The sequence below is a fragment of the Dama dama genome, chromosome 1 (genome assembly GCF_033118175.1).
Source record: "Dama dama isolate Ldn47 chromosome 1, ASM3311817v1, whole genome shotgun sequence".
Classification (NCBI taxonomy): Eukaryota; Metazoa; Chordata; class Mammalia; order Artiodactyla; family Cervidae; genus Dama; species Dama dama.
In genome coordinates, this window is record NC_083681.1 from 74755494 (window position 1) to 74768785 (window position 13292).

At 52.8% G+C, this 13292-nt stretch overlaps 1 protein-coding gene across 2 annotated transcripts; it reads left to right on the forward strand.

Annotated features, from left to right (window-relative positions):
* The first annotated feature begins 8 nt into the window (after nt 1-8).
* On the forward strand, nt 9-5871 carry ZNF408 (zinc finger protein 408). Of its 2 annotated transcripts, XM_061153006.1 has the most exons (5): nt 12-341; nt 628-905; nt 1923-1984; nt 2208-2467; nt 3555-5871. In XM_061153006.1, exons 1-5 carry the CDS (start codon nt 293-295, stop codon nt 5075-5077), a joined length of 2172 nt encoding a protein of 723 aa, XP_061008989.1. In that variant the 5' UTR covers nt 12-292; the 3' UTR covers nt 5078-5871. The 2 variants fall into 2 exon arrangements, with proteins under 2 accessions (XP_061008998.1, XP_061008989.1); XM_061153015.1 differs by lacking the exons at nt 1923-1984; nt 2208-2467 and having other exon boundaries at nt 9-341.
* Nucleotides 5872-13292: the final 7421 nt, after the last annotated feature.

Here is a 13292-nt window from a genome sequence, read left to right on the forward strand (position 1 = left end):
GAGGAGGAACAGTGTCACTGTCCGACTGGTCCCTCCCGGGGGAAGCGTCTAGAACAATTAGTTCCTCTTCACCGTATACTCAGATCCCCGGGAGGACCTCCGGAATTCTAAGCTCGTATTGTTCTCGGACAGAGATTGGCCTCACCAAGTACTCCCAAACCCCCGGTCCTGTGTACCCATGAGGTCTGACTCTGGATTTCCCGAGAGGAAATTTGGATGTCCGTGACTGTTTCCGGGGGGGAGCTGAGAAGGCGAAGCTCACTTCCGGCAGAAGGAGGCTTTCTGACCCGGGATGGAGGCGACCGAGGATCTGCTCTTGGGGAGCGGGAGACTGCAATTAGGTGAGTGACCTGCGGGTATCTCCGACCCTCCGCCCTGGTCTGGCAACACTGAACGTTCTCTGGTCAACTCTTTCTTCCCTGACCCGTTTCCTCCCGAGCCTGGCATCCTCCTCCGGTGCTCTTCGAATCGCTGGGGCCTTCTTAAGAGCTTTCGAACCGCAGGCCCCTCTTAGAACCCTTAGAGATTCCTCAGACTCCTAAGGCCTAGCTGGACTTCGGGTTTCCTTCCTCACCCCACCTTTCGGCACCCCTACCATCTCTTGGGCCGCTTCTTCTCTTCCCGCAGCCCCCGATCCACGCCTGGGCCCGGACTCGGGATGGAGCCTTCCCAGAGAAGACTGTGCACCGGGACTCAAAGATGTCCCGCCCGGACAGACCCGAGCCATCCTCGCTCTAAAGAATCTCCCTCGGGGCTTGGCCCTTGGCCCCTCACTCACCGCGGAACAGCGCTTGGGGGTCTGGTGTGTCGGGGAGCCCTTGCAGCCGGGACTGCTCTGGGGGCCGCTGGAAGAGGAGTCTGTCTCCAAGCAGAAGGGGAATGGAGTGGAACCAAAGCGGAAGGAGGTATTGAGGGATAGGCGTCTTCTCATCGTGGTTGCCTAGAAAATCCCATGGACGGAGGAGCCTGGTAGGCTGCAGTCCATGGGGTCGCGAAGAGTTGGACACGACTGAGCTACTTCACTTTCACTTTTCACTTTGGTGTATTGAAGAAGGAAATGGCAACCCACTCCAGTGTTCTTGCCTGGAGAATCCCAGGGACGGTGGAGCCTGGTGGGCTGCCATCTGTCGGGTCGCACAAAGTCGGACACGACTGAAGCGACTTAGTAGCAGCAGCAGCAGCATCGTGGTTGAAAAATCAGATGTTTCCAGATAACGTTCCAGTTTGTTAGAAGGTGCAGGGTATTTCAAGAGATAGGAGGTGGTTTGTGCCCCCTCTCTCAGGGATTATTGCTTCCCCTCTGTTGTGGTAACCAAGGAGGTGCAAAAAGTTGTTAAAAGGTAGGTTAGTAGAGGGAACTGACGATCCAGAGGTTAAGACTCTCTGTTTCCACTGCAGAGGGGAGGGGTTTCATCCCTTATCCTCTTGGAACCAAGGTCCCACATGCCACTGTAGCACGGCTAAAATGTAAAAAAGAAAAGAAAAGGTGGATTAGTGGAGTGTCAGGAGTCCCAAAAGTTAAGAGTAAAGGTTTTTGGAATTACAAAGCCATGGAGTTAAAACCCAGCTTTGTCACATAACTAGTTCGATGCCATGCCTCATTGAACTCATATGTAAGTCTTACTGCTTGTGCTGTTCAGTTTAGTAATCCTCCACACCTTGGGAGGAGGTGAGGGGTAATTTTTTTTTTGGCCTTTATTGAATGAAAACTCAAACAGTGTAGTCCTGGAGAGGCAGACCAGCGACCATTAACCTTCCAGGGACGTCGTCTTATTTTTTTATCTCTTTTGGGGGGGGCGCCTGAACAGGGAACTTCATCTTAGATCTGTCTCAGGAAAGCTTTCATCAGGGTTTTTTTGTTGTTTGTTTCACCCTGGCCCCCTCCAACACATAGGAGAAGGACTTTTATTGGTTTATTTCAGGCTGTGTCACTAGGCTCATGGGGAGACGTGTGTGCTTGTGAGCAGAGTGCAGGCTGGACTAGGTAAGTTACAGGAGAGTGTGTAGTGGAGATGCTCCTCTGAGGCCTGTTGTAGTGGCATGGGGTGGAACCGGAAGTGGTCTGTAACTCCCACCCAGGGATCTTTTGCAGTGAGTGTTCCCCAAGGCACGGGGTCTTGTAGGACTCAGACTGCTGAGGAGCCGGGGCTTCCCGGGAGGGCCGCTGGAAAGGGAGCTCCTGGGCTAGCCCGTGCTCTGCTTTGCAGTTTGGTGCAGCGGGGCAGGCTGGAGGGCGAGGGGAACGTGGCCCCAGTGTGGATCAGCGAGAGGCTCCACCTGCAGGTGTCCCGGCTCGTGCTGCCGGGCTTTGAGCTGCGGCTGTGGCCCCAGCGTCCCTCTGAGGGCCTGAGCCCCACCCAGCCCAGGCTAGAGGAAGCGGCATCCTCAGCGGCAGTGACAGAAGTGGAGTCTGCTGTGCGGCCGGAAGTGGCCTCCCCCAGGGAGGAAGCAGTGGAACCTGGCCCAGGTATGTGCCAGATAAATGCTGGCTTCCCACGTTATCACCTGAATAACCTGTGTTGGTAAGACAAAGTAGAGCTCATGGTGTAAGACGGCAGAGGAGAACAGTAGCTTTTCTGAGGGGAAAGGGCAAAGCCTGGATGTTTATTGAAATTTTAAAGTCTGGTATAAGGTGGATTTTCAGTGTGGGATCAGGGTGGGGCGTGATCAGGCTTGGGGTAAGGATCATGACATAATGGCAGTGGCTTAGGATCATGGACGCAGCAAGACTAGATTTTTCAGGTGAGAGGTTTGAAGAGTTTGGGGATGTAAACTGTCACTGGAAGCTTTTTTTGATGAGTAATGAGTCTTTTCCATGGAAAGAACATTATAGTTGACTCTTGAGCAACAAAGGAGTTAGGGACGTTGGCTCTCTCTGGGCAGTCAAAAATCTGAATATGACTTATAGTTAGCTCTCCATATCCAAGGTTCTATATCTGTGATTCTGCATCTACAGATTCAACCACGTATGATTGTATAGTGCTGTGGTTGAAATTTCTCTAGAAACAAATCCACGTATAAATGGACCGTGCAGTTCAGAGCTATGTTGTTCAAGGGTCAACTGTATAGATATTTGCATGTTTTATCTTCCTGAGTTAAGTTTCCTGCAATAGGAAAGTCTCCTGGATGAAGACAGCAAGCTGTGTGTCAAGTTTCCAATTTTCGTACATTTTTTTTTTTCCCGTCTGGACTGGGGATGTGGGTTCCTTTATTTTCAGATGAGCTAAAGTGAGGAGGTGGTGGTCTCAGCTCATCAGAAATGCCTGCCTGTCCCCAGAGGGAGCACAAGGGCACTTAGATGGCCTTCCTCTAGGGATCACTCAGATGTCTAGAACACCGCGGTTCTCAGGAGAGCCTCCCCAGAAGGCCCCTGAGTCTGGCCAGAAGGGTAAACAGAGCATGTGGCTCATGCTGCAGGGAAGAGATTGGTGTCATGGCTCCCTCCGCAGTTCAGGGACTGAAGAGAAGACGTATTCTTATAACTCCCTGGTGAGATCACCGTGACCACCTGCTACAGACTCTACTCAGCCCAGTGCCCTACTCTTGCCTTGCAGATCCTGGTCACTGGTCACCCCCCAGCATCCAGGCAGAGAGTGTGGTGAGCCCTGGACTTACGCCCCAGACCCAGGCCCCGGTTTCTGAGGAGAGCCAGCCACTCAGCCCGCTGCCTGAAGATGGCCGCATGGGTGAGGAGGGCCCGCCCCAGACCCCACCTGGACCTCAGAGCAGCTCCGCTCCCCAGCAGGGCCCTGCACGGGGTGAGGTCGCTTCCGCTTCTTCTGACAGGGCCCCCCAGCTCTGTGCTCCCCTGGTCAAGAAGCTGCGGAGCCCCAGCGGTCCGAGCCCACCCAGGGGGAAGACCTCGGAGCCTGGGGCCCAGGCAACTGCAGAGCAACAGCACGCTGAATTCCCTGCACGCCTGCGGAGCCCCCCTGGCCCGGCGGGAGGCCCCCCGAAACAGGGCCGGCGGCACCGCTGCGGGGAGTGTGGCAAGGCCTTCCTGCAGCTCTGCCACCTGAGGAAGCACGCGTTCGTGCACACGGGCCACAAGCCCTTCCTCTGCACGGAGTGCGGCAAGAGCTACAGCTCGGAGGAGAGCTTCAAGGCCCACACGCTGGGCCACCGCGGGCTGCGGCCCTTCCCCTGCCCGCAGTGCGACAAGGCCTACGGCACCCGGCGGGACCTCCGGGAGCACCAGGTGGTCCACTCCGGCGCCCGGCCCTTCCGCTGCGAGCAGTGCGGCAAGGCCTTCGCCCGCCGGCCCTCCCTGCGGCTGCACCGCAAGACGCACCAGGCGGCGGCGGCCCCCGCCCCGTGCCCCTGCCCCGTGTGCGGGCGGCCCCTGGCCAGCCAGGGCTCCCTACGGAACCACATGCGGCTGCACACGGGGGAGAAGCCCTTCCTCTGCCCGCACTGCGGCCGCGCCTTCCGCCAGCGGGGCAGCCTGCGCGGGCACCTGCGGCTGCACACGGGCGAGCGCCCGCACCGCTGCCCGCACTGCGCCGCCGCCTTCCCGCAGCGGCCGGAGCTGCGGCGCCACCTCATCTCCCACACGGGCGAGGCCCACCTCTGCCCCGTGTGCGGGAAGGCGCTGCGGGACCCGCACACGCTGCGCGCCCACGAGCGCCTGCACTCGGGCGAGAGGCCCTTCCCCTGCCCGCAGTGCGGCCGGGCTTACACGCTGGCCACCAAGCTGCGGCGCCACCTGAAATCCCACCTGGCCGACAAGCCCCACCGCTGCCCCACCTGCGGCATGGGCTACACGCTCCTGCAGAGCCTCAGGCGGCACCAGCTCAGTCACCAGCCCGGGGCCCCCGCCAGCCCGCCCTGTGTGCCGCCCGCCACTGCCGAGCCCACCGTGGTGTTCCTGCAGGCCGAGCCAGAGCCGCTGGACGCGGGCAGCGAAGAGGACGGCGCCCCGGCCCGGGACTTCTTCCAGGTCACCATTTCCGAGAGCCAGGAGAAGCGCTTTGTGGCGCCTGAGGAGCCGGACCCTGCCCCCGGCCTGGTGCTCATCCACAAGGACCTGGGCTTCAGCACCTGGGCCGAGGTGGTGGAGGTGGAGACGGGGACCTGACAGCCTCGCCTCACCCTACAGAGCTCTGTAGGGAGGCTCGGCGGTCTGAGCTTGGGTGAACTTCCTCTCCGGGTTCCCGATAGAGGCCAGGCTGTGAGAAGCAGGTCAGGGACTTCCCTTCCCGTTTCCAGACAACCACATTGTTCCCCAAGACCCTTAATAAGGTAAACCACTTATGGATCTTCTATGAAACTCTGCTGCTGCCTACAGGGGGGCTTGTCCTGCCTCCTCCCTGGGGGCCTCGGGGTGCCTGTCTGATCACCGCGGAGGTGACCCTGCCCAGGCTGTCAGTGCCGGCCTCTGTCTCTCCTGTCCAGTTCCCTGAGGGTCGTGTACTTCTCTGTGGTCCTAAACAGAAGGCCAGAGAGACTCGGCTCACAAGTCTCTGAGTCTGACTGAAGGTTATTTTGGCAGCTTTTCTCACCCCTAAGGGCTGTGAGGGTGACTTCTGTTCTGTGCTGAGCTCACCAGACTCGCTGGAGGTGCCTGGGGCCAGGTCTGCACCTTCTGTGCGTCTGGCCAAAGGCAACCCTGTGAAGGGAAGGAACGAAGGACAAATGTGTTTTGAATCAGCTGTGGGCCTGGCCTGCCTGAGTTGCTGGGGACACAGCTGTGACCGAGGCAGAGCAGAGCTCTTTGCAGAGCTCAGGTCTGCGGGGGCAAAGAGCGCGGGATGAGTGCAGGGAGGAGTGCTTCCCAGTGCTGGGGACGTGTTTTAATGGGGTGGGTCAGCTTGGCGTCAGGGAAGGTGCCCACAGGAAATGGTAATAAACATCCTTTTTTGTGGGCCAGTCCATCCTGTGAGTTGACTTATGTAATGCTCATAGCAGTCCGGTGAGGTAGCTAAGACGAAACTGAGGAATAAAGAACTTTCAGCGTCCTGTCCAGGGGGACAGAGCTGAGGTTCAGACCCACGGAGCCTGGCGCCGGAGTCAGGCTCTTGCCCTCCTCGCTCTACTGCCCTGCGTTTCAGCTGCCACGTGGTGGATGAGTCAGTTCGGGGGAAGGTGGGGGTGTGGGGAGCTGCGTGTGAAAATGCCCCAGGTGAGGGTCTGGGGCGTGAGCCCCCGAGATCAGCGTGGCTGGAACGGAACAAGGGGCAAGAAGGCAGGGCCCGGTCACACAGGCCTTGCTTCAGGAGTTTGGGGTTTATTCTCAAATAAACTTGTTGAGGGGCTCTTTGAAGGGTGGTGAGCAGGGGGATGGTGAGATTTATTTGAAGACACCCCTGGAGAGGACGAGCGGGCGAGGTGCAGGTGTGGGAATCCAGTGGCGGGGAAAGTTGGCAGCAGAGGGAGTGCAGTCACGCAGCAAACAGCGCTTCTTGTGCGCCGGGCGTCAGAGGTGGCAGTCACAAGATCTGTGTAAAGAGCCAGGGAACAAGCACATCAGATCACGGTCCTTGTAGCGAAGAAGAATAACGCAAGGAGGGGCTGGAACGGGGGTAAGGCTCCACAGAGGGTGGTCAGGGAAGGCCTCCAGTAAGGTGACCCCGCACCGTGGGGAGGAGAGGAGCCAGGTCAGTGTCTGCAGACAGAGCCGGGCTCCAGGCGGGGGGAGCAGGGCCGCCAGGGCCCAGCGAGCTAGAGCAAAAGCAAGGGCCAGCATGGCCACGGTGGGGTGGGGAAGGAGGCGAGGGCCGGGCAACGACTGTGAGTGGTGGCAACGGCTTGGTGTGACATGTTCTCTGGAAGGTAGAAGCGACCGAATTCAGAGAGGGGGAGAAAGCTCTGGGTCCAACTTTCTGACTTGGCAAGTTAGGTGGGCGTGGGGTGGGAGCAGGGCAGCTGTAATCTGGGCTGGGCTGGGTTGAGGACGGAGAGATTGCCAGTTAGCAGTAATGGCACCGCCTGCCGGGAGATGGGAAGCCCTGCAGGAGGGACTAAGGCAGCCTCTGATGAAACAGGAAAACCTGCCGCGTGTGAGTCATGGAAACTGATGGAAGAGCATCTCGGCAAAGGGAGAAGAGGAGAGCACCAATGCCTGTTGAGAAGGTGGAAATTTGCAGAAGCTGCCAGTGAGCTGAGTGAGGGCAGCTGGAAGCCAGACTGGAGATTGGTCTGAGAAGGGGGAGGCAAGGGAGACAGGGGGGCTCACATTCTTGTTCCCTCCTCCTCTTGTCCTGCGAATTGGGTGTCGTGCCCCCATTTCACAGACAGAGAAACCGATTCAGAGCAGGGTAGCATCAGCCAAGACCACACAGTCAGAGCCAAGGTTGCAACGTGGCATGTCCTCTGGCTCCCCATCACTCGATCACGGCACCACAAGCAGCCTTGTGTCTCCTGCTTGGCCACTGACTAATTCATCCACCCACCCAGCCTGAATAACTTCTTGGCAGAGCGTCATTCTGAGATTGTCCAAAGGAGAGGGAAGACAGCGAGAGACGGTGACGATCTGTGGAAAGAAAACCCTCACCATCCAAAACCTGAAAAACAGCTTCTAATAATAGTTTTGAGTCAGCCAACTGCCTGACTCAGCCTGGTAGGTCTTATTCTTTTCTGTCTCCAGTTTTGGGCAGGTCATTCCAACTCAAGTGACCACTCAGCTGTGTCTAACCAGTGTTAGGTAACCTGGGATGTGACTATCACTTGAGATTGAAGTGTGCAGGGAAACAGGGGTACTTTGGGTTGTTGGGGAGGCCTGTCGATGCCCACAACCATCCTCAGGCCAAAAGCTGGGGTGTTTATCTCCCCCTTTTGTACATCCTCAAACAGATGGGGGCCTTTCCTCTCCACTGAGATTGTCCCTGGTGATGCAGAGCTGTGTCAGATCATGTCACCAAATGCAGAGGCACCTGGATTAGGAGCCTGTCCTCAGCGCTAACAAGTGGGAATGGGTATCGAAGAGCATTGTCCAAATTCCTCCCGTTTCAGATAAGACAACAGAGGCCAAGAGAGAAGTCCCCCATGGAGGCATGAGACCAGTGAAGAGCAGAACCAGGACAGAGTCCCAGGCCTTCTGAAGCCCACCTTGGTTCCTCTCCAATGGAAATAAAATACAGGGAGAGTTCTTGGGAAAACTGATCACAGGAATATGGTTTGAGAAAATATCCCCTCCCCCATATCAAAATTGTTCCTCTTTCATTACAATGTTGGAAGTCCTTTATTCCGTACTTCTTTTCTCCATCCACCGATGAAGTCACTTTGAACTGTTTGGTGTATTTAGCACCAAATTCGAGTGCTGCTGCTTGCTGTGGAGCAAAGTTGCAATGAAAATGTTGCTGGAATCCTTTTTACAGATCTAACCACGCAATATGTATAGCTGCTGAGCCAAACATCAGAAAGGGCGGGAGGCAAAGGATCTTTTATCCTGACTTACAGCTTTAATACTGTGAGAAGAATCTTCACAATAGAATAAAATTTGATTCGTGGACGAGACAAGTGCAGGTGTGGATCACAGCTCCACCCTGAGCTAGCTGCATAAGCTCAGGCAAGTTACTTATCCATGCCTCTGTTTCCTCATCTGTAAAATGGGACTAGCCATAGTTCCTGCCTCATCAGTGCTACATATCTGGAACATGATGAGCACCTAATAAGTTGCCTCTGGTTATTAACAGTATTAGAGGGACTTCCCTGGTGGTCCAGTGGTGAAGACTCTGCACTCCCAATGCAGGGGTCTGGATTCCATCCCTAGTCAAGGAACTAGATCTCACATGCTTCAACTAAGACTTGGTGTAACCAAATTAATTAAAAAAAAAAAAAAAATTAGTCTTGGAACCAGCCCCCTTCACTTGGAGGACAAGGTTGAGGTCCATGTTGCCTGTAGGTAGTGCTTGTTGGGCAGGTCAGCATCACTCAGTACTGTTATATTCAGGCACACGTCCTGTGGATATACGGTAGTCCCCACACACCCCCCAACATCGGTTTCACTTTCTGTGGTTTCAGTTACCTACAGTCAACTCTCATCCAAAAGCATTAAATGGAAAATTCTGGAAATAATTTGCAAATTTTAAGCTGTGAACTCACTCTGAGTAGCACAATGAAGTCTCTCGCCCTGCCACCCAGGATGTGCGTCATCACTTCATTCAGTGTAGACGACCTTCCCTTTAGTGTAGGGAAAAGCAGTATGGACAGAGTTCAGTACTGTCCATGGTCTCGGGCATCCCCTGAGGGTCTTAGAACGGATCCCCCTCGGATAAGTTTGTAGCGCAGCTAGGCTCTACCCTGCCAAATGCCAAGACGGGGTTGTATGAGAAGAGCGATGGCCCAGGAGGCAGGAAGCAGGTCCTGGTCCTCGCTGGATCACTACCTGTCTGTAAGACCTTGACCATTAGCTTCCCAGCTCTCAGGCTCCCTTTCTTCAATGACTTGGGAGAGGATCAGATCAGTGGATCCCAATCTCAGCTTCATCATGAAGCCTTTTTTGGCTCACTTTTTCTCTTCTGTGGGTCTTATATTTTTTTAAAAAATCTTATTAAGAGAAAGTGATATATGTTTTTAAATTAAAATAGAAAATGCTGATCAGCTTAAGGAAAAAAAGACAAGGCAACCACCTAAAAAGATATAATTTCAGCCAAAAGGGAGAAAATTCCTTTTTTATTTTTTGGCCACACCATGTAGCTTATGGAATCTTAGTTCCCCAATGAGGGATCGAATCAGGGTCCTCGGCAATAAAAGCTTTGAGTCCTATCCACTGAACTGCCAGAGAATTCCTGGGGGAGAAATTATAAAAATTACTTTTAGAATTTTTTGAGTTTTTTTTTTTTTTTTTTTTAATATGCAGAAAGATAGGCCATCATGTAGTCCATGCCCAGAGGCCTAGGTTTCAAAATATCTGTATTTAGTAATATCTGATCTCCTTTCAGGCTCTGAAATTCTGTAATTCTATGTCCTGGAACACAATTTGGCTGATTTCAATGATTATAGAGCTTCACTTTACAACATAATGTTGACTTCAGCCATGGTTTTCTTTGATGCCCACATTCAACCCCTCATTATGGCCTTGTTCTCAGAGAAAAATTCAACCTGCTTGAAAGGTACAGGTATGTGTTTGTGGTGAAAGCAGGAATGACAGGCTTGACGATAGGTACCTCCTGGCCCCAGAGAATTCCAGGGAAAAGATCCCTGGAGGCTGGGCGGCTTGCGGTGGGCCCTGAGGCCTGAGCCTGTGCTTAGTCCGCTGGGGTCCTGCGCCCATGGAGGTGCTACCCTGACCCATAGAACTCTCGGATCCCCCCAGAGCCACATTCACAGAGGGGCACTCTCCCCCAGTCCTCTCCACAAAATAGTGAGTGCATCTTGTGTTCACTCAGGAGAGCAGGGAGGCTGTCCAACTAGGACCCCCTTGATAACCCCGGCCTCCATTTCTTAAGGAATTAAGCCCACTTTCACCATGAATGTTTTCAAACACAAAACAGGTAAAAGAATAATGTAACAACCCCTACCACCCAGATTCAATGATCATTAACATTTTGCCCTGCTTGTTTCATCTGTTTATTATAAATCCCTAAGTATAATCTATAACTTATAAGGATTTAAAAAAATAAAACCATATGTCAGCTAACACTTGGCAAACTAAAAATAATTATTCCATATCATTGCATATCTAACCTATATTTGGACTTTATTTGTCCAAAAATAGTCTTTTTACAGTTGATGTGTTCAAAGGTCTGAACCAATCGTGGTCATTCTGCTCCCTTTCGCATTTGTTGTTAGGTCTTACGTTTCTGCTCTGAACAGTCTCTGCCGCCCACCCCTTTCATTTCCATGTCACGGATTTGTTAGAGGAACCAGGGTTGTTTGTCCTGTCGAATGTGCCTCCTTCCTCGTGGCTGGTGTCTTACTTATTCTTCTGTTGTCTGTCCTTCCTCTAAACTAGTAATTAAATGGAGAGGTTTGATCCAGTCCAGGCTCACTCTTTTAGGAAGAACCCTTCATTGGCATCACTGTGGATTCCTTCTTGCATCATATCCCATAATCCATGCTGTTGATTGAGTGCTTACTGTGTGACAGGCCTTGTGAGACTTTACAAACAGTATAATATGCTTTGGGGGGAGTAATTTAGTTTTGACTTCACACCAGTAAACTGAATCCAACTAGGCCTGGAAGGAGACAAGAGGTATTTGGAATTCAAAGAATTGCAGTGAGAACACAAACATAGCAGGATTTGAGAGCTGGGAGATGGTCTCTGCAGGGACAAGAGGAACCATGGAGATAAGATAAAACACAAAATCAAATTTATCATAATGGGAATTCCCTGGTGATCCAGTGGTTAAGACTCTATGCTTCCAATGCAAGGGATGCAGGTTCAATCCCTGGTTGGGGAACTAAGATCTCACAAGCTGGGTGGCATGGCCAAGAAAATACTACCAAAAAAAAAAAACCAGAATGGCCAAGAGTCTTCTTGCTGGTCTTGCCGTCCCTGGCTCCAAGTGCTCATGGCCTCCACAGTATCCATGCCGTCTCTCTCCTGACCGAAGAACCCAGTCTGGCCATCCAACTCATTGTTCTTAGCTGCGCTAACAACCAACCGAACCATTTGCGTTGGGTCCAGCATTTGCCAAGGACCAGATGTCTGGACATGTTCAAAATGAAGTTCTCATCAGAAAAGTTCTCCCCCCTAAATGGATGTGGCCGTGGGTACTGTCATGGCTTGTAACTTCATCCTGATTCATAAGTCCAGGAACAAGCCTGGGAAAGCAGGAATCCTTATACCTAAATCTCATGTTTTCTCCTTGGGGACATCGTCTGAAAACAGCTCGAGGAAGACATGGCCAAGCCTTGCCCCTGCACGGCTGTGTCTGTGCACGAGCGTGCCATGGACTCAGCAAGGCTGCAAGTCCAAAGAAGAGCCTGTGGAGAGGCCAGTGTGACCTTAAGCTTTTCAACAACAGCCTTGCGCAGTGAATGTTGTTAAAGTTCTGGTTTTACAGGTAGTGAGACCCAGGACCAGCCTCCCAAGCCAGCACTCTCCTGCAGGCTGCGGGCCTTGGCTGTCAGGACGGCAGTTTCTGACCGTGAGGGAACAAGGCAGGTGCTCGGCCGGAAATCTCCAGAGAAGGGGGCCGTTGTGATGAGTTGTGTCCTTCTCCTGGCCAGCACCCCCTCCTCCCTCTCAGGATGACTCAGCACTGGCCCTGGCTGCTGCTCTGCAGGAGGAAGAGCCCTGCCTCTGAGCAGGCAGGATGAGGACTTAGTCCAGGGGTTAAGACTCTGCGCTTCCACTGCAGGGTCCACAGGTTCCATCCCTGGTCTGGGAAGTTCCGCCCCCTTCAAAAAATATCCGGGAAGGATGAAACTGCATCCCTCTTCAGCCCTACCCCCTTCCTTACTTGTATGCAGTTTTTAAAGAAGTTAATGAGGTGAGATCTTTTCACCATTCCACTATAAGAAAAGAAAAAAAAACAGAGTCGGCTCAACATCATTAGTCAACAGGGAATACAAATTAAAACCACAAAGAGACACCAACACACCCCTCAGAATGGTTGCTGTAAGTGGATAGATGAGCTGGTGTGATACGAGCTGCTGAAAGTGTTCAAACATTGCTGGTGGGAGTGTAAACCAGTACAACCACTCCGGATGACTATTTGTCAAAGTGTCTTAGTCAAGACAAATGCCTGCCTTGGGACCCACTCCTGGATCTTCTGTACACAACAGAAATCAGTGCTTATCTACACCAGAAGACCTGTCCACGAATATTCACAGCAGTACCATTCATTATAGCCCCATGTGGAGGCCTAATTCTGGCTCCTCTGTCCTTGGGATTCTCCAGGCAAGAATGCTGGAGTGGGTTGCCATTTCCTTCTCCAGCGGATTTTCCCAACCCAAGGATCGAACCCGTGTCTCTTATGTGCCCTGCATTGTCAGGTGGGTTCTTTACCACTAGCACCACCCAAGAAGCCCACCGACAGGTGAATGTATAAATGAAATTACAATATTCATGCAATGAAATACTACACAGCTTTAAAAGGAGCAGATTGCTGATACACACAGCAGGAATGAACCTCAGAAATGTGCCGAGCCAGAGAAGCCAGACAAACAGGTATATGCCGGTGGTTTCCATTTATATGAAATGCAAAAGTAGGAACACTGATCTCTGGTAATAATGACAGTGGTTAGAGTAGTGATTATCTCAGGAAGGACTCGAAGGAGTCTGTTGGGGGCTGGAAACGTCCTCTTCTTGAGCTGGTGGTAGTTACATGGGTGTGTGCATAATAACAGTTTGAGTGAAACACTGTGAGTTGTTTCAACATTGTTGTATACAAGCTGAGCCTCAG